Here is a 22,044-nt window from a genome sequence, read left to right on the forward strand (position 1 = left end):
AGTAGCCCACCTAGTGGGGCAGGTTGGATGGGGGTAGATCCACAGGAGAACACAGGGGCAGGGTGCATGGTGTTAGTAAGGTAGGTAGAGGACGTTCTCACTGGTTCCCACAGGTGTCCTGCTATCTAGGCTGCGGATAGGGTGGGGGTGGGGATGGCACCCACCAGCTCTTTTGTTCTTGGAGAAGTCTCCTAAAGATCCCTGCCTCAGATTAGTAAATAAATCTCCTTCCTGTACATCGCAGGTGCTTTTCAAACTTCTGTTTCAATGCTTTATCTCAACAGGGTTTTTTGTTATGCTATGTTTGTCTCTTTAAGGGCAGGAAGTCAGTTTCCTATTGTTTTCTGGTTCCCTCAGAGCTAAGCCTGCTGATTTTTAAAGTACCCGGAATTAAGCCCCACTGTGTTTCAAAGCCAAATATTATGGGGGCTTCTTGTCTTGCCAGTGTAGTTCCCTGTGTCTGAGGTGTTTAGTATGGGTTCTGCTCTTCTCCCTTCTCAGTGCTTGTGGTGTCCCTTCCATTTGTGGTTAGTTTCACTGGGAGTTTGGTTCCTGACCATGTCTCTGCCCTTCCTACCCTTTCCAAGTGTGACCTCTTCTCTACAGTTAACTGTGGAAAGTTTGTTGTGCCAATCTTCTGGTTGTTTTCTGTGTTCGTTGCACTGATATGGCTGTTATCTAGGTGTATCTGTGCGATGAAGAGGGCATAGGATCCTCCTACTCCGCCATCCTCCCAGACTCTAAATCAGGAACATATTATTGACATTGCATTACATCTAAAAGTGTTCAGAGAAGATATGGAAATAGAGCTCTCGTTTAAAATGTATAATATCTCCTTTTAAAAATGAAATGTGTCTATTTTTGTGTTAAACAGTAAGAATTTACTCTTTGTGGAATAATGAATTAAATTACATCTTTTTGACTAGTGATGAGGTTACTGTTTAACTAAATGTAACTTAAATGAAGTATGTTCCTTGCTCTGTTATATATTTGTCATGTTATTGATTGGTGAGTTAGTAGATAGTTGCAAATATATATTTAATACTAGAGTCAGTTTCTCAAACAGCACATGAAATTTGCCATAAAAATTCATGTACAGGGGCATAGCATCTTATTTTCAAGTTTGGCTATATTCTATGTCTATGTATAGATTTAAAGAAAATGTTATTATGAGAATATTATGTTCTCATTACATTATGTACTGATACCTGGAAAAGTAATTAAGTATTTTTAATGAAATTAAGGCCTTTTTACAGTTGCTAATTAATTTTCTCAACTATTTTAACAATAGAATTTGTTTTAAAATACATTTTAAATACACAAAGTATATGTGCAGATGTGTACCTTGCTACTAGCTGCCAAGCATAGAGAATCTTTGTGTTTAAGATGGGCTTGTGTCCCAGAAAAGGAGCTATTAGCATAAATGATACAAGGATTACATGGTATTCCCACATAGAGTTTTAATAGGACATTGGATTCCTGACATGTCTTTAATGTGACCATAAGACCAAAGTGCCATAAACCAGTTGAAACAAACAGTGTAACAGCTTATTATTTACCAAACTTTAATTAAATACCTGCTAGATTACATGATGCTACTAATAAGCAAAATGGAAGATAACAAAATAAATAAGCCATAGTTTCTGTTTTCAAAGAGCTTAATACAATACAGAAAGAACTTAGGGATCAGAATTTGAATTTTGGTCCTCCCCATCTTATTAGAGACATGACTTGGGGCAAAGACATTTAATTAGTTTTTGGAAAAAAAATTTCTGAGTGTCAGCTTCTTTGTTTATAAGAGGGGGATGACAATACCCTTCTTGCAGAGTTGTAAACTTTAGAAGTAATGTATTTATGTAGCACAGTGTCTATCTAGCCCATGGTAAGTGGATAGTTAATGGTAACTGTTACCATTATTGGCTACCTCACCAGGAGTTCCTAATAAATATTCCTGTTTTTTTTTTCATTTTTGCTTACAACCCATCATCCACTAATATTCTGTTTCATTCCATTCCATACACTCTACTCTACTCTACTCTACTCTACTCTACTCTATTCTACTCTACTATAAAATTGTAGTCACCATGATATATCATCTAAGATGCAGAAAGTGACCTTTGTTATCCCTACTGAAATCAATCAGTAGGTGAATGATGGCTCATAGAATTCATCTTGACTTCTTAAAACAGACTTCAGTGGGCTTACTTGAAAAGAGAGCTTTCAAGACTGAGACCTGTTTTTTTGAAAATTAATTGAGCATTTGTTTACATGAAAACCATTCATAAAGATCAAACTTTGAGTATCTGAATACTAACTGATCATAAGTTTTCAAACTATAGTTCCAAAAGTTATTCACTTTTGTTAGGAAAATTCTCATATATACATAAAAGTAGAAAGAATAGTATAATCCACTCCTACATACTACCAATCAGCCAGTTCTAATAGTTATCGACTGAAATGGGGTTTAACAGAAACATTTCAATCAAAAATTTTGGTTCCATGGGGTGCCTGGGTGGCTCAGTTGGTTGAACTTCCGACTTCGGCTCAGGTCATGATCTCACAGCTCATGAGTTCAAGCCCCGCATCGGGCTCTGTGCTGACAGCTTAGAGCCTAGAGCCTGCTTCAGATTCTGTGTCTCCCTCTCTCTGCCCCTAACCCACTTTTATTCTGTCTCTGTCTCTGTCTCTCTCAAAAACAAATAAACATTAAAAAATTTTTGGTTCGGTTTGTGTTATTATTTAATCCCATAATGTGCATGGATCTAGTTAGAATCCTACTTTAAGATTTGCACCTTAAGTTTCTTTTACTATTAATTCAGATTAATAGTTAAAATTTATATTCTGTAAGTATCACAGTTATTTTTAGGACACATTTTTAAATCACAGCATCAAAATAGAAGTGCATGGCTTTGTAACTTAGGGAAGGGGTAAAAAGTTAAATATGCTGCGTAGAATATATTTTTTTCTTTGTTTTTAAGGTTTGGCTTGAGCAACAAGTTTGATACTGAATTTCCCTCCGTTCTAACAGGGAAGGTAAGTGGGAGTTTGCTTTGAACTTTTTGATTCTAAAAGCATTGTTTTATAGCTTATTCAGTGTTATGATAAATGCTTTGGCTCACAGGTAATGAAGTCTAATAACAAGGCCAGAGTACCTGGAGACTGTGTCATTAGTGACTGAAAGCTGTCACCATGACTACTAGTCTATCTTGTTCATTGTCCCTTAATGCCAGCCATTATTTATTTATTTATTTTTCCCAGTTTTGCCTTTATTCTCAGTACTAGTAGCTATAATTCTTCTCATTTATGTCAGTAATCCCAATGTTTTTAGAGTTAACTAAGTTATCATTGTTTAACTTTGTATCACTCTATTATTTTTAAAGTGTCCTGCAGTATGATTTGTTACTATCAAAAGAATCAGATGTTTGGTTAGACATTTTTCTGCCTTTTAGATAGTTTGAGTTTCTAAAATTGGACTCACTGCAATAAATTACTACCTTTCGGTTCCCTGGCTTTTCTACATTCAGTAGTATGTTCAAGCTTGAGGCTCAGTATTCAAAGACTTCCTAGGATTTAAAACTATGTTTAGAAAGTCCTCTTATAATAGTAATGCTAACTTGTAGGTCCAAAGGAAAAGGCTCTAACGCAAAAAGTTATTTTCACATTTGTTACTGGAGGGAATGTAGATGAAAGAGAAAGGCAATTATATCACAAAATACTCAATAATTTCCAAATGGTTAATAGCTGAATGCTTGATAGCTAAAATGATGATTTGGGGTTAAAAATAAACTAAGTTTTGTATTTTGAAGCCTGTGATTTAATACTGTTCTGTTCAGTTTTAGTACTAGAACAATGCTGTTTGTCAGTGTAGATTTGGGTCAGATTTAAAATCATTCAATTCTCTAAAGGGCTTTTATTGTTAATTTGTATTTTTATTGTTAATTTTTCTCATATTGTTAACGAGAAGAGCAAGGTGCAAATCAGTGTCTACAGTGTGTGTAATAAAGGAGAGAAATAAGCACATTGATAATTGTATAGAGAAATTATAGAAGGGTACACAAGGAACTAAATAAAAGTGGTTACTTTGATGGGAGAAAGGGAATGAGATGGATGGAGGCAAGGGTAAGGATCAGACTATTTTTCGAGTATCTTTTAGTGTTGTTTTGATTTTTGAACTATGTTACTATATTACCTATTCAAACCCTAACTTACTTTAATTTGTCCTCTCATTCTAAACTCTCTGAGAACAGGATACAATACATCGAATATTGGCTGCTTTTAATCATGATACGTTTTCCAGCTGCTTACTTTTCACTTTTGGCTGAATCCCAGTCTTCTCCCCAGCCTTATTAGAAGAAGGTGGACGGGGAGAGAAAGACAGCAGACCTATTTCTTTCTTCAAGGGTTATCACTAAAATTGTAAGAAATTCTATTTTATTTAACCCTGAAAGGTATTTTATACTTTATTTTCTTCCTTTACCCGCTGAAAAATGGGAGCTAGCGAGAGATGGTATAGACTGGTTAAACTTTGACATCAGATCTGGGTTGGAATACAAGTCTATCACTGGCTTTGTTGCCTTGGGCAAGCCACTTCTCTGAGCTTTAGTTCTTAATGTGAAAAATAGAGATGATGATAATAGTACCTCAGTTCTTGTCATAAGGAATAATTGAAAGAGCATATATAAAACTTCTAGTATGTCAGGTACTTATTAGCTTCCCAATGTAAGTTTGTGGTTGTTGTTGACCAGTTTTTAGCAGTGTATCCCAATTTCAAACCTGATTATTTATTTCTCCATTTTTTTCTTACCAACTTTCAATTTTTAACTGCTTTTGCTACTTTTACATTCTTTATTTGAATAATAGTTTATTCACTGGTCCCACTAATAATCTGCCCTTTTAACTGTTGACTTTTTCTATTTCTCCTGAGGTATCAAAATTAAGCCGGTGGAAATAGTCCCTAGCCAAGTTAACAGAAAATATGTGTCCTTTTACCTTTTTAGGATAAAAGAGCCCTTTGGTTTGAGGTTTTGGCCTCACTCTCTAGAATGTTCTACCTTCCTATCCTGATCATTTAGAATAATTTGCCAATTGAAGCAGCAGTTCAAACTTAGATTTGTTTTATATGAATTAATCATAAATGTTTTCTCTAAAAAATAGCTGTGGAAAAATCTCTTGAATAATAATGTATTTGTGGAAAGATGACAAATTCAATATTAAAAAACTGTGAATTAAAACATCTCCAATGGAAAACTTGTTCTTTATGTTTCTCTGGTGTTGCTGCATGTGTTGTCTGGGCAGTTACATCCAGTTTTATTACTGGTTTGGTTTTTAAAAGGTTGAATTACAAGTCAAAGGAATTATAGAAGATGAATAATCAAAAATATATCAGAGAATGGAGTTCCCAGGCACAAAATTAATCCATCTTTGAAATTGGCCAGTTTTACGTGCTCAAGCAATCTTCTGAATATTTCTTTACACTTCATTTTTTTCCAAGCCTTCTAAAACTACAAACTCCGCCATCGCAAAAGATAGTCTAGTTTTTCTTCTTTAAAACTAGAGTAAGAATGTTAAGCTGCTTTTAGTATTCATTTACAAAACCTAAATGATCTGGACATGAGCAGTTCTTAAAGATATCCTCTCTTTTCAGGTGACCGTTTTTGTAGCACATATCAGTGATTGAATATTTATTCTAGTGTGCATTATTTAAAACATCCAAGATTTCTCATATATTAGATGAGGTATAAGTGATACTGTGATGTTTTTTTCTTGGTTTAATTTTTGGTGATGAAAACAACAATAAAAGAAATCCTGAAAGTCTGATTTTTAAAAGTCACATGGTGATAACATTAGCTGTATTCATTTTCTCTTTAATGAGACCATTTTTGTCCCGTAGGCACTATTGTATTTGTATAAGTTATTATGAATTATCAAAATGCTTCTCTGATAACTGGAGAAAGAGGCAAGAAGAATTATATGAACCAGAAAAAAAAACTAAAAGGATTATCTGAATTTGAAACTTAGTAGTCTTTGTGTAAGATATTTAAAAATGAATAAATTGCAGTATCTAAAATAGAAAAATAAATCTACCTTTTACAAAATCAGTCTTTTGGGATGAATGGGATTCTAAATAGCTTTTATGCCTAACCTAAGCAAAATTGCAGTTAATTCTGAAAACCTAAAGAGTCATTTTGACAAGCTTTGTGACTCAGTATTAATTTTGTACTTATGTGTTAATGCTTCTAATACAAATAAAAAGGTAACTTTATATTTTAAGCTCAGAAAAGATTGTTTCCCCTGTTTCATTTAAGATAAGTCTTCCTGTCATGATAGGACATACCAAACAGGTACATACACACAAGATTATGGTATGGTGACCAGAAAATGAAAAAACCACAGAACTTTAGAAAAGAAATAAAGCTTCCAGCCCTCAGCCTGAAACAATTAAATGGTATTATGGGGAGATTAGTGTGTGTGTTGGGGGAAACCTAAGCCATAAAATCGACCATTGCCATTGTGATCCAATATGACAAGTGATTGATAGGGTTGTGTTCCCCATGATTGAAGGAGGCAAAACAGTCTTGCTGTTTTGCTTATATTGTCTTCTGTTTGCAGAGTCTCTTGCATCCTGTTATAAAATATTATGACCCTTTCCCCCAACTTTATGATGTGGTTTTCTTTTTTCTTTCCAAGAAAGTCAAAAGGAATCAAATATTTCTTTACAACCTGCCATTCAGCTAGAAATTAAACGGCTCCCATCTAACCTTCATTACTAAAGGTTCTAAATTATGTAGAAGTAAATGAGTAAAACTCTGATTCCACACAGTTAACTAAACCTTTTTTTCACAATGTTTAAAATTGAGTTAACCAATTTTCATTTCCTATGCCTTTATCATTTGTTTTATGACTTTTACTGTTATTCAAATACAGATTTTTTTCAAAGAGAATCCTAGCATTCTTTTAAAGTCAAAATGCAGATTTTATTTTATTGTTTAAAATTCTGGTAAAAGTTTTATTTTGAATATATTTATCTTTTGACCTCAAAAACCCTGAATTCTCATTTGTAGTAACTTCAATATTGTAGTTTTTAGTATGCCTATGGTAACAGAGCACTAATGGATACTATTATGTGTTAAATGTGGAAACTATTGGCAGGAAAGAAAGAAAATTACTGCATTTTTTAAAAAGTTTTGGTTAATTCATTTACAGAAGCATGTAGTAAAAGAAAACTTATATAACAAATTTTATATACCTTGGCATATAATTTATTCACAATATTTTAAACAAAAAGCAAGTTTTACATTTTGGACTGATTCATTTCTGGCTTAGGCTTTATGCTTTACTTTTATTTTTTTTATCTGTGCTTATGCACTTCTAAATAAATATCTTAAGTAAAAATTTTACTTCATTTTTTAAATTTATTTTTTAATGTTTATTTATTTATTTTGAGAGAGAGAGAGAGCATGAGCAGAGGAGGGCAGAGAGAAAGAGACAGAGGACCCAAAGTGGGTTCCACATGCTCTTTCTCTCTCTATCTCTAAAATAAAACATTAAAAAAATAAAAATTTTTTAAATAAAGATTTAAAAAATTTGTGACTAGACAGATTTAATAATTTTGTGATTTACATGAGTTTATATCAAAATTTACCATATTTCAAAAATGTGTTTCTGGATATACAATTTAAAGAGAATTGATAGTAATGCTATATTAGACTAGAGCTAAGTATATAAATATGTTTTCCTTATTTTAATTTCTATTTGGTTGCTCAGTAATTCACTAGAAAAAAAGTTGAATCTCACTGTCTGAGAGCTAAATCTTTTTTTTTTTAATTTTTAATGTTTATTTATTTTTGAGAGAGAGGGAGAGAGAGAGCACACATGTGAGTAGGGGAGGGGCAGAGAGAGTGAGACACAGAATCCAAAGCAGCCTCCAGGCTCTGAGCTGTCAGCACAGAACCCAATGTGGGGCTTGAACCCAGGAACAGTGAGATTGTGACCTGAGCCGAAGTTGGATGCTTAACCGACTGAGCCACCCAGGTGCCCCTGAGAGTTAAATATTAAGATAGCAACTTGGCACCTTGTACTTTAAAAGGACATCTCTTTTTCTTCCTCTAAAGAATTGAAGAACTAAAGAGCATTGAATTTGCATTCAAAATATAGCTAATTGACCATCGAGTGCCATACCTACCTATGGACCTCTCTGGATACCTTCCATTGCCCCTAAGTGCCCACAGGTGTCTTTGTGCACCACACTTAGTTATGTTCCCCCAGCAGCCCTCGCATGCTGTGTCCAACCATGCACCCTCAGCCACTGTTGCACACCATGCCCAGCGTTGTGCCCTTGGCCACCCCTGCAAACAGCCCCCAGCTGTTGCAGTGCTTCAGGGGATCCAGCACAGGACTAGTGGCCCAGACCAAGTTTTGGTAACACCACCCTTCTGCTCCTATCACTGCTTCCCCAGTGATGCCCCCCGACCAGAGCTGGCCTGCTAAGTCCCACTAGCACCACAGAAAGCAAGCACAGACCACAACATGCCAAGACTCAGTGCAAATATCTGCACTGAAAGGAAAATTGAGTCAGACAAAACAGCAGGGCATAACAACACCATAGGATACTCTCCCAAAGTACCAGGTTCTGGTGAACAGGGGACACCACTACATGGACTCCAGGACTTCTTCATAAAATCACTACTTTCAAGAACAGAAGAAACAACTGACTTTCTTAACAAACAGAGACACAGGGAGGCAGACAAAATGAGACAAATGAAAGAACAGGACAAGGCCATAGCCAGAGATCTAAGCAAAACAGATGTAAGTAACATGCCTGATGGAGAATCTAAGCCGTGATCATAAGGATACTCACTGGATTTGAGAAAAAAAGTGGAAAACGTGAGTGAGACCCTTAACACAGAGATGAGGAATAACATAGCAGACATAAAGAGCACAATATAAATGAAATGAGAAACATGCTTGATGTAATGAACAGAGGATGGAAGAAGCAAAGAAATGAATTAGTAACCTAGTAGACAGAGTAATGGAAAGTAATCAAGCTGAACAAAAGAGGGAGAAAAGAATTATGCTAAAACAAGAATAGACTTAGGGAATTCAGTCACTACATAAAATAAATAGCATTCATATTATAGGAGTCCCAGAAAAAGAAGAAAGAGGGCAGAAAATTTGTTTGAAGAAATAATAGCTGGAAACTTCCCTAATCCAGGGAAGGAAAGAGATTTCCAGATCCAGAAGGCACAGAGAGCCCCCAGCAGACTCAGCAAAAGCAGATGACACATAGACATATTGTAATTAAATTTGCAAAATATAGTGATAAAGAAAAAATACTTTTTTTTTTTTTCAGGATCGTTCACAGTTTTATTTATTTATTTATTTTTTTAATGAAATTTATTGACAAATTGGTTTCCATACAACACCCAGTGCTCATCCCAAAAGGTGCCCTCCTCAATACCCATCACCCACTCTCTCCTCCCTCCCACCCCCCATCAACCCTCAGTTTGTTCTCAGTTTTTAACAGTCTCTTATGCTTTGGCTCTCTCCCATTCTAACCTCTTTTTTTTTTTTTCCTTCCCCTCCCCCATGGGTTCCTGTTAAGTTTCTCAGGATCCACATAAGAGTGAAACCATATGGTATCTGTCTTTCTCTGTATGGCTTATTTCACTTAGCATCACACTCTCCAGTTCCATCCACGTTGCTACAAAAGGCCATATTTCATTTTTTCTCATTGCCACGTAATATTCCATTGTGTATATAAACCACAATTTCTTTATCCATTCATCAGTTGATGGACATTTAGGCTCTTTCCATAATTTGGCTATTGTTGAGAGTGCTGCTATGAACATTGGAGTACAAGTGGCCCTATGCATCAGTGCTCCTGTATCCCTTGGATAAATTCCTAGCAGTGCTATTGCTGGGTCATAGGGTAGGTCTATTTTTAATTTTCTGAGGAACCTCCACACTGCTTTCCAGAGCGGCTGCACCAATTTGCATTCCCACCAACAGTGCAAGAGGGTTCCTGTTTCTCCACATCCTCTCCAGCATCTATAGTCTCCTGATTTGTTCATTTTGGCCACTCTGACTGTCGTGAGGTGATACCTGAGTGTGGTTTTGATTTGTATTTCCCTGATAAGGAGCGACGCTGAACATCTTTTCATGTGCCTATTGGCCATCCGGATGTCTTCTTTAGAGAAGTGTCTATTCATGTTTTCTGCCCATTTCTTCACTGGGTTATTTGTTTTTTGGGTGTGGAGTTTGGTGAGCTCTTTATAGATTTTGGATACTAGCCCTTTGTCCAATATGTCATTTGCGAATATCTTTTCCCATTCCGTTGGTTGCCTTTTAGTTTTGTTGGTTGTTTCCTTTGCTGTGCAGAAGCTTTTTATCTTCATAAGGTCCCAGTAATTCACTTTTGCTTTTAATTGCCTTGCCTTTGGGGATGTGTCGAGTAAGAGATTGCTACGGCTGAGGTCAGAGAGGTCTTTTCCTGCTTTCTCCTCTAAGGTTTTGATGGTTTCCTGTCTCACATTTAGGTCCTTTATCCATTTTGAGTTTATTTTTGTGAATGGTGTGAGAAAGTGGTCTAGTTTCAACCTTCTGCATGTTGCTGTCCAGTTCTCCCAGCACCATTTGTTAAAGAGGCTGTCTTTTTTCCATTGGATGTTCTTTCCTGCTTTGTCAAAGATGAGTTGGCCATACGTTTGTGGGTCTAGTTCTAGGGTTTCTATTCTATTCCATTGGTCTATGTGTCTGTTTTGGTGCCAATACCATGCTGTCTTGATGATGACAGCTTTGTAGTAGAGGCTAAAGTCTGGGATGGTGATGCCTCCTGCTTTGGTCTTCTTCTTCAAAATTCCTTTGGCTATTCGGGGCCTTTTCTGGTTCCATATGAATTTTAGGATTGCTTGTTCTAGTTTCGAGAAGAATGCTGGTGCAATTTTGCTTGGGATTGCATTGAATGTGTAGATAGCTTTGGGTAGTATTGACATTTTGACAATATTTATTTTTCCAATCCATGAGCAGGGAATGTCTTTCCATTTCTTTAAATCTTCTTCAATTACCTTCATAAGCTTTCTATAGTTTTCAGCATACAGATCCTTTACATCTTTGGTTAGATTTATTCCTAGGTATTTTATGCTTCTTGGTGCAATTGTGAATGGGATCAGTTTCTTTATTTGTCTTTCTGTTGCTTCATTGTTAGTGTATAAGAATGCAACTGATTTCTGTGCATTGATTTTGTATCCTGCAACTTTGCTGAATTCCTGTATCAGTTCTAGCAGACTTTTGGTGGAGTCTATCGGATTTTCCATGTATAATATCATGTCATCTGCAAAAAGCGAAAGCTTGACTTCATCTTTGCCAATTTTGATGCCTTTGATTTCCTTTTGTTGTCTGATTGCTGATGCTAGAACTTCCAGCACTATGTTAAACAGCAGCGGTGAGAGTGGGCATCCTTGTCGTGTTCCTGATCTCAGGGAAAAAGCTCTCAGTTTTTCCCCGTTGAGGATGATGTTAGCTGTGGGCTTTTCATAAATGGCTTTTATGATCTTTAAGTATGTTCCTTCTATCCCGACTTTCTCAAGGGTTTTTATTAAGAAAGGGTGCTGGATTTTGTCGAAGGCCTTTTCTGCATCGATTGACAGGATCATATGGTTCTTCTCTTTTTTTTTGTTAATGTGATGTATCACGTTGATTGATTTGCGAATGTTGAACCAGCCCTGCATCCCAGGAATGAATCCCACTTGATCATGGTGAATAATTCTTTTTATATGCCGTTGAATTCGATTTGCTAGTACCTTATTGAGAATTTTTGCATCCATATTCATCAGGGATATTGGCCTGTAGTTCTCTTTTTTTACTGGGTCTCTGTCTGGTTTAGGAATCAAAGTAATACTGGCTTCATAGAATGAGTCTGGAAGTTTTCCTTCCCTTTCTATTTCTTGGAATAGCTTGAGAAGGATAGGTATTATCTCTGCTTTAAACGTCTGGTAGAACTCCCCTGGGAAGCCATCTGGTCCTGGACTCTTATTTGTTGGGAGATTTTTGATAACCGATTCAATTTCTTCGCTGGTTATGGGTCTGTTCAAGCTTTCTATTTCCTCCTGATTGAGTTTTGGAAGAGTGTGGGTGTTCAGGAATTTGTCCATTTCTTCCAGGTTGTCCAATTTGTTGGCATATAATTTTTCATAGTATTCCCTGATAATTGTTTGTATCTCTGAGGGATTGGTTGTAATCATTCCATTTTCATTCATGATTTTATCTATTTGGGTCATCTCCCGTTTCTTTTTGAGAAGCCTGGCTAGAGGTTTGTCAATTTTGTTTATTTTTTCAAAAAACCAGCTCTTGGTTTCGTTGATCTGCTCTACAGTTTTTTTAGTTTCTATATTGTTTATTTCTGCTCTGATCTTTATTATTTCTCTTCTTCTGCTGGGCTTAGGCTGCCTTTGCTGTTCTGCTTCTAGTTCCTTTAGGTGTGCTGTTAGATTTTGTATTTGGGATTTTTCTTGTTTCTTGAGATAGGCCTGGATGGCAATGTATTTTCCTCTCAGGACTGCCTTTGCTGCGTCCCAAAGCGTTTGGATTGTTGTATTTTCATTTTTGTTTGTTTCCATATATTTTTTAATTTCTTCTCTAATTGTCTGGTTGACCCACTCATTCGTTAGTAGGGTGTTCTTTAACCTCCATGCTTTTGGAGGTTTTCCAGACTTTTTTCTGTGGTTGATTTCAAGCTTCATAGCATTGTGGTCTGAAAGTAAGCATGGTATAATTTCAATTCTGGAAACTTATGAAGGGCTGTTTTGTGACCCAGTATATGATCTATCTTGGAGAATGTTCCATGTGCACTCGAGAAGAAAGTATATTCTGTTGCTTTGGGATGCAGAGTTCTAAATATATCTGTCAAGTCCATCTGATCCAATGTCTCATTCAGGGCCCTTGTTTCTTTATTGACCGTGTGTCTAGATGATCTATCCATTTCTGTAAGTGGTGTATTAAAGTCCCCTGCAATTACCACATTCTTATCAATAAGGTTGCTTATGTTTATGAGTAATTGTTTTATATATTTGGGGGCTCCTGTATTCGGTGCATAGACATTTATAATTGTTAGCTCTTCCTGATGGATAGACCCTGTAACTATTATATAATGTCCTTCTTCATCTCTTGTTACAGCCTTTAATTTAAAGTCTAGTTTGTCTGATATAAGTATGGCTACTCCAGCTTTCTTTTGGCTTCCAGTCGCATGATAAATAGTTCTCCATCCCCTCACTCTCAATCTAAAGGTGTCCTCAGGTCTAAAATGAGTCTCTTGTGGACAGCAAATAGATGGGTCTTGTTTTTTTATCCATTTTGATACCCTATGTCTTTTGGTTGGCACATTTAATCCATTTACATTCAGTGTTATTATAGAAAGATAAGGGTTTAGAGTCATTGTGATGTCTGTATGTTTTATGCTTATAGTGATGTCTCTGGGACTTTGTCTCACAGGGTCCCCCTTAGGATCTCTTGTAGGGCTGGCTTAGTGGTGACAAATTCCTTCAGTTTTTGTTTGTTTGGGAAGACCTTTATCTCTCCTTCTATTCTAAATGACAGACTTGCTGGATAAAGGATTCTTGGCTGCATATTTTTTCTGTCTAGCACCCTGAAAATCTCGTGCCAATTCTTTCTGGCCTGCCAAGTTTCAAAAGAGAGATCTGTCACGAGTCTTATAGGTCTCCCTTTATATGTGAGGGCACGTTTACCCCTTGCTGCTTTCAGAATTTTCTCTTTATCCTTGTATTTTGCCAGTTTCACTATGATATGTCGTGCAGAAGGTCGATTCAAGTTACGTCTGAAGGGAGTTCTCTGTGCCTCTTGGATTTCAATGCCTTTTTCCTTCTCCAGTTCAGGGAAGTTCTCAGGTATTATTTCTTCAAGTACCCCTTCAGCACCTTTCCCTCTCTCTTCCTCCTCTGGGATACCAATTATGCGTATATTATTTCTTTTTAGTGTATCACTTAATTCTCTAATTTTCCCCTCATACTCCTGGATTTTTTCATCTCTCTTTTTCTCAGCTTCCTCTTTTTCCATAACTTTATCTTCTAGTTCACCTATTCTCTCCTCTGCCTCTTCAAGCCGAGCTGTGGTGGTTTCCATTTTGTTATGCATTTTGTTTAAAGCGTTTTTCAGCTCCTCGTGACTGTTCCTTAGTCCCTTGATCTCTGTAGCAAGAGATTCTCTGCTGTCCTCTATACTGTTTTCAAGCCCAGCGATTAATTTTATGACTATTATTCTAAATTCACTTTCTGTTATGTTATTTAAGTCCTTTTTGATCAGGTCATTAGCTGTTGTTATTTCCTGGAGATTCTTCTGAGGGGAATTCTTCCGCTTGGTCATTTTGGATAGTCCCTGGCGTGGTGAGGACCTGCAGGGCACTTCCCCTGTGCTGTGGTGTATAACTGGAGTTGGTGGGCGGGGCCGCAGTCAGACCTGATGTCTGCCCCCAGCCCACCGCTGGGGCCACAGTCAGACTGGTGTGTGCCTTCTCTTCCCCTCTCCTAGGGGCGGGATTCACTGTGGGGTGGTGTGGCTCGTCTGGGCTACTTGCACCCTGCCAGGCTTGTGATGCTGGGGATCTGGCGTATTAGCTGGGGTGGGTAGGCAAGGTGCTCGGGGGCAGGAGGGGCAGGCTTAGATCGCTTCTCCTTAGGTGATCCACTTCAGGAGGGGCCCTATGGCAGCGGGAGGGAGTCAGATCCGCTGCCGGAGGTTTGGCTCCGCCGAAGCGCAGAGTTGGGTGTTTGCGCGGAGCGAGCAAGTTCCCTGGCAGGAACCAGTTCCCTTTGGGATTTCGGCTGGGGGATGGGCGGGGGAGATGGCGCTGGCGAGTGCCCTTGTTCCCCACCAAACTGAGCTCTGTTGTCAGGGGGCTCAGCAGCTCTCCCTCCCTTTGTCCTCCAGCCTTCCCGCTTTCTGAGCAGAGCTGTTAACTTATGACCTCCCAGACGCTAAGACGCACTTGTTGTGGGAACACAGTCCGTCAGGCCCCTCCGCTTTTGCAAGCCCGACTCGGGGGCTCTGCTTGGCCGGCGAGCTGCCCCTCCGCCCCGGCTCCCTCCCGCCAGTCCGTGGAACGCGCACCGCCTCACCGCCCTTCCTACCCTCCTCCGTGGGCCTCTCGTCTGCGTTTGGCTCCGGCGACTCCGTTCTGCTAATCCTCTGGCGGTTTTCTGGGTTATTTAGGCAGGTGTAGATGGAATCTAAGTGATCAGCAGGACGTGCGGTGAGCCCAGCGTCCTCCTAAGCCGCCATCTTAGTTTTGAAAAAAATACTTTAAAAAGCAAGACAAAAGTAGTCATTAAATTACAAGGGAAAACCCGTAAGGCTAACAGGAGATTTTTCAACAGAAACTTGTAAGCCAGAAGGGATTAGCATGATATATTCAAAATGCTGAATAAGAAAGGTCTGCAGCCAAGAATATTCTACCCAGGGCAGCTCTTTCTGCCCACAGGTCCTGTCCCCATACTTTAATAAAATCACCTTTTTTTTGCACCAAAGAAAAAATAATAATAATAATAATATCCAGTGAGGCTCATTCAAAATACAAGGAGAAATAAAGAGTTTCCCAGACAAGCAAAAACTAGAGGAGTTCATGACCACTAAACCATCTCTACAAGAAATATTAAAAAGGACTCTTTGAGTGGACAGACCAAAAGTGACAGTGTAGAGTAGAGGTAGGAAACACAAAAACAGCAAACAAAATTTTTTCTGTAAAAAGTAAAGGAACTCTCAAAAAAAGGATATAAAATACAATAACGTATACCTAAAATGTGGGGAGGAGAAGAGAAAAGAATGTGTTGAAACTTAAATAACCATCAACTTAATATAGATGGCTATATGCCGAAGAGGTTATATCCAAACCTAATGGTAACCATATATCAAAAACCACTAATAAGTATGCAAATAATAAAGAGAAATATATCCAAATATATCATTAAAGAAATCCAGCAAACCATGAAATAGAGAAAGACAAAAAAGGATCAGAGAAAATGTTCAGTAACAACCACAAAACAAGTAATAAAGTGGCAATAAATATCTATCAATAATTATGTTGAATGTAAATGACTAAATGCTGCAATCAGAAAACATAGGGTGACAGAATGGATTAAAAAAAAAAAGACGTGTTTATTTGCTTGCTACATGCAAGAGACTCATTTTAGACCTGAGGATACCTGCAGGTTGAAAGTGAGATGAGGGAGAAACATTTATCATGCAAATGGATGTCAAAAGAAAGCCAGAGAACAACATTTTTATCAGATAAAATAGACTTTAGAACAAAGACTGGGGGTACCTAGGTGGCTCAATCAGCTAAGTGTCCAACTCTTGGTTTGGGTGTGAATCCCACATCGAGCTCTGCAGTGGCAATGTGGAGCCTGCTTGGGATTCTCTCTCACCCTCTCTCTCTGCCCCTTCCCCACTTACACTGTCTTTGTCTCTCTTAAAATAGACTTTTTTAAAAGTAAAATAAAGTTTTTAAAAAAGACTGTAACAAGAGACAAAGCAGGACACTATATAATAATAAAGGGGATAATCCAACAAGAAGATATAACAATTGTAAATATTTATGCACCCAACATAGGAGCACCCAAATACATTAAACAATTATGGCCAAACATAAAGGAACTAATTGGTAATATAATAATGTAGTAGGGGACTTGAACACATCACCTACATCAATGGACAGATCATCTAAACAGAACATCAACAAGGAAATAATGGCTTTGAATGACACACTAGAACAGAGGGATTTAACACTTATATTCAGACATTTTATCCTGAAACAGAGTACATTCTTTTCAAATGCACATTCATGATAAAAACCCTCAACAAAATAGGTTTAGAGGGAACATACCTCATCATAATAAAGGCCATCTATGAAAAACCCACAGTTAACATCATCCTTAATGGAAAAGAAGTGAGAACAAGACAAGGATGTCTGCCCTCACCACTGGTATTCAACATAGTACTGGAAGTCATAGCCGTAGCAATCAGACAACAGCAAAAACAACAAAAATAAAAGGCATCTAGATTGACAAGGAAAAAGTCAAAGTTTCACTATTTGCACATGACATGATAATATGTATAGAAAATCCTAAAGGCTCCACTTTGCTAGAACTGATAAACATAAAGTCACAGGATACAAAATTAATATACAGAAATCTGTTGCATTTTTATACACAGATAATGAAGCAGCAGAAAGAGAAATTAAGAAAACAACCTCTTTTACAATTGCACCCAAAACTATAAGATCCGTAAGAATAAACCTAACCAAAGAGGTAAAAGACCTAGACTCTGAAAACCATAAAACACTGATGAAAGAAATTCCAGACGGCACAAAGAAATGGAAAAACATTCCATGCTCATGGATTGGAAGAACAAATATTGTTAAAATGTCTTTACTATCTAAAGCAATCTACACATTTAATGCAATCCCTATCAAAATACCAACAGCATTTTTCACATAGCTAAAACTAACAATCCTAAAATTTGTCTGCAACCACAAAAGACCCTGAATAGCCAAAGCAATCTTGAGAAAGAAAAGCAAAGCTGGAGGCATCACACTTCCAGACTTCAAGTTATATTTCAAAGCTGTAGTAAGCAAAACAGTATGGTAGTGGCATAAAAAGGATGTGGAGAAAAAGAGAACACCCATGTACTATTGGTAGGAATGCAAACTGGTGCAGCCACTGTGGAACACAGTATGGAGGTTCCTCAAAAAAGTTAAAAATAGAACTATATGTTCCAACAATCGCACTACTGGGTATTTACCCAAACTCTACAAAAACACTAATTCAAAGGGATACATGAACCCTGATGTTTATAGCAGCATTATTTAAAATAGCCAAGGTATGGAAACAGCCCAAGTGTCCATCAACTGATGAATGAATAAAGAAGATGTGATATATATCTGTATCTATAGGAATATCATTCAGGATATTGCCCTTTGTGATGACATGGATGGAGCTAGAGAGTATATATAATGCTAAGTGAAATAAGTCAGTTGGAGAAAGACAAATACCATAGGATTTCACTCGTATGTTGAATTTTAGAAACAAAACAAGCAAAGGGGAAAAATGAGAGAGAAAAAGCAAGAAACAGACTCTATTATAGAGAACAATCTGGCGATTACCAGAGGGGGTGTGGGGGATGGGTTAAATAGGCGAAGGGGATTAAGGTGATGATCACTTGCCATGATGAGCACAGGGTGATGTATGGAACTGTTGAATTAACTCTATTGTACTCCTGAAGCTAATATAACACTATGTTAATTTACTGGAATTAAAATTAAAAATTAAAAAAAGTGTAGCTAATTATCCTTTTGTTTATAATAAAATGTGTAGCAAGTCTGTGGATTATTAATGGTTGCCAGATCAAACCCCTTGCCTTAAGGTGAGACTCCACGCTAACAAGAGCTTTGCTTTTCTTTCTCCAAATCTAGTCAAGAGATAAGATTCACTGGCTTCCCTTTTCAAAGCATTCTGGTCATGAGGTTCTTTTTAAGTTATGATTTCCATTTCCTGTGAGATATGTAAGACAGAGGTTTTTATTGTCATTTTATTAGGTGGGAAACTAAAACTCAGAAAAATTAAAATGAATTTTCCTAGGATTTTTCATAACTAATAAGTAATTAGAATCCAAATCTTGATGTATTGTCTAATATGCTTAGCCTGTTAGCATGTTCTGTTTTTCAGTCATAAGCCATGGTTCTCTGAATTTATTTTCATATTTATCCCAAGAAGTTAGTCATTTAATTGGAATTCTTTTTACTCAGTGATTGTCTTTAGGTCATATTGCTGACAATTTAGGTGGAGAATAGATTAACTTATTTACCCTTTGTAAATACAGTTTTGAGCCTTGCAGTTTTACAACTGTTGTTGGTTAACATATTAGGAGGAAAATCAAATTTATGGGTTAAGCAATTAACTTTATTGAGTGGCATGAACAATTCTAATAAAGCTAGTATAATTAATGTCTTAATCATAATGGTGCTGAATTCTTTGATCATGTATCTTTATAACATCTGCTAAGGGGTATATGTTTTGTAGTGTTGATTCTAAGACATGTTTATTAAAAGATAAAGTGTAGTAAATTGATTCCTCTAGTACAATTTTTACTTGAAAGAGTTGTAAAACTATTTTTTATACCAAACATTCTAAAGGGGTTTTTATTTAATAGCAACTTATTTTTTCTAATATTTTCATAATTTTTGCTTTTACAGTCAGATGCTGGAATTTTTCCCAATAGATTTTACAGTCTAACAGTTTTTTAAATGAAAGGGAATAATTTTTGTGATCCAGAAATGTGATTTCACTGAAAGCAAAATATTTTTAGTATGGCTTTGAATTGTATAACCTTCAATCAGAATTTTTGGTATTAATCTTATGTCTGTCATGCTCTTTCCTTTGAACTGACTTTATCATTGTTTACAGAGAGGCACAAGCAGCCACTTCCAGGAATGGAGGTAGTGATTTAAAATATTAAATTTGTATATTTAAAGACCTTTCAAATCTGAAAATTTACAGCAGTTTTGAGTCCATTTTATGCTGAATATTAAGGCCTTTTTTTTTTAATATAATCACTCCTCACTGTCTTGTTACTGTAGCTTTTCCCTACAAACAATGGCAAGTGTTAAAATTGTTACATTGCAAATTTTCCAGGGAGAAAAAGTTTCAAGAGTTGCCTTTTTAAGAGTAATCCAGGAATATTGCCAAAGTCTCATTTTAATTCCATTTCCTCTTGTAGTATTTAGATTTTTATTGTTATATTATGCTTCTAGTCTTACTAGTCAGAATGATTAGAGACCGTAATATTGCCTGAATAATGAGAATATTTGGTAGGAAAACTGCTTGACAGGTATTCTTACCATCAATTTTGTTGTCATTTTATTGTTGGTAATTTCAGAAGATTATTTTTGAATATCAGAATAAATTCTGTAAACACGAAATTATATTGTTTTGCTTTCTAATGTCATCCAGAGTATGTAATATGTATACGGAGGAAATATTTTTAGACATGTAATTCCTTAAAGCCTTTGTAATAATACAGACATTTCCTTTAAGTTTAAAGATAAATAGTGAAAAGCTTCCCACAAACTGTTAAATAAAGACTGTGCCCTTGTAGGTGGCCCCAGAAGAATTTAAGACCAGCATTGGCCGAGTGAATGCATGTTTGAAAAAGGCTCTCCCAGTCAATGTGAAATGGCTGCTCTGTGGTTGTCTCTGCTGCTGTTGCACACTGGGTTGCAGCCTGTGGCCTGTTATTTGTCTCAACAAAAGAGTAAGTAACCATTTTATTGTGTAACCATAAGAGCTAACATTTATTGAACACCTTTATATGCCAAGTACTTTATATGATTTTTTAAATTCTCATAACAGTGCTATCCTGATTCAAGAGGCAGACTTGGGGACAGAGCTAAAGTCATTTGCCCAGCCTTTATTAACACTTTGTTAGTTAATATGAATTCCCACTATTTTAAATAAGTGAAATATAAATGTAGTACAGGAGTAAATACAAATGTAACTAGGCTACTTTCTCCTTTTACAAAACCCAAAGCTGTGATTTGAAGTATTTCTAAGCTACAAATAGGAGATCGTGTCTTCAGATCTAAGGAAAAGCAAAAGTGAGAGTCACTCTACAAAGCTGGGAGGAGATCCCGCTTAGTTTTGAACATGTTGAAATAACATTATAACAAGACATTACTAGTTACATCATGCATTTAAGACTAATATCTTATTTCATCTTCTTTAGAACTTTAATTTTGTCTTCAGAATGTTTTTATTTTCAGTGGAAAGAAGGAAGCCACCCTGGACCACATTGATGACTTCATTTAAACTTTTAAATAATAATTAGCCTACTGAACCATCTTCAAAATTACAGCACCTTGTACAGCTATAATTAATGAATGATACAGTTGTTTCATAAAGGCCAAAAATGTTAACAGTTATTTTTTCTTCTCCATTCTTTCTCCTGCCCTTCTTAATGTGTACTTCAAAAAGGAAAATAATGAAACACTGCCATCCCTATGACTTTTTGAATGGAAAAGTTAAACATTTTATTGATTCTTAAGTACCAGTAGGTCAGAGCTTAACTTTAAGTAAAGCTTAGTTTATTGTTTGTCAAAGCATGTACTGTATTTTCAAATGGCTTTCTAGAAGTTAAAAAAATTGACAACATAAATTTGTTTCCCTAATTGTCATATCTTTTAACAATTACAAAATAGTGATTCCTGTCCATTCCCATTATTTTAAAGCCTCAGTGTGAATTAATTATGATTTAGATTTTCTATCACACAAATACAGCTAATTTTAATTACTTAAGAACAGATTTTTTTGGTTTTAATATTATTCAGGATCTATCTTTTTTACTGATGACCTTACTCTTGGCCTGTTTATTGATACTTTCGCCACAGGTCCTGAAATAGAAGCATTTTTTTCAGTAATGTGGCTTTACTTTGAGGACTTTTGATAGTTCAGTGGAAAGTGAGATATTCAATGGAAAGTGAGATTAATACTGATGCTGTGATTTCACCCTAGCCCCCATTACTTTGGTTAATTAATTATTCATATTGAAGTTGAGGTGTCAGTGCACAGATCTTCCTCAACTTACAGTGGGGTTACATCCAGATAAATTCATCAGAAGAAAATATCATAAGTGGAAAATGCATTTAATACACATAATACACATTTAATACACATAACCTACCAACCAACAATCTAGGCTAGATTAACCTAGCCTACTTAAGTGTGTTCACAACACTTACATTAGCCTGTAGTTGGGCAAAATCATCTAATGCAAAGCATATTTTATAATGAAGTGTTAAGTAGCTTATATAATTTATTGAATACTGTACTGAAAGTGAAAAACAGAATAGTTGCATGGGTACAGAATGGTGGTAAGGGTATCAGTTGTTTATCCTCGTGATGACATGGCTGACTAGGAGCTGTGGTTTGTTTCCACTGTCCAGCATTACAAGAGAGTATAATACTGCATATTACTAGCCCAGGAAAA

General features: G+C 36.5%; 1 protein-coding gene across 2 annotated transcripts in view; it reads left to right on the plus strand.

Moving 5' to 3' along the window:
- The window catches only part of CHIC1 (cysteine rich hydrophobic domain 1), an 81,908-nt gene that overhangs the window by 19,175 nt on the left and 40,689 nt on the right, over positions 1 to 22,044 (plus strand). For both annotated transcript variants that reach the window (XM_047848214.1, XM_047848215.1), the window contains exons 2-3: positions 2,979 to 3,033; positions 20,158 to 20,313. In XM_047848214.1, coding sequence (XP_047704170.1) covers positions 2,979 to 3,033; positions 20,158 to 20,313 — 211 coding nt within the window. The remainder of the gene's footprint in view (positions 1 to 2,978; positions 3,034 to 20,157; positions 20,314 to 22,044) is intronic.

Source organism: Prionailurus viverrinus, unplaced genomic scaffold (genome assembly GCF_022837055.1).
Source record: "Prionailurus viverrinus isolate Anna unplaced genomic scaffold, UM_Priviv_1.0 scaffold_55, whole genome shotgun sequence".
Taxonomy (NCBI): domain Eukaryota; kingdom Metazoa; phylum Chordata; class Mammalia; order Carnivora; family Felidae; genus Prionailurus; species Prionailurus viverrinus.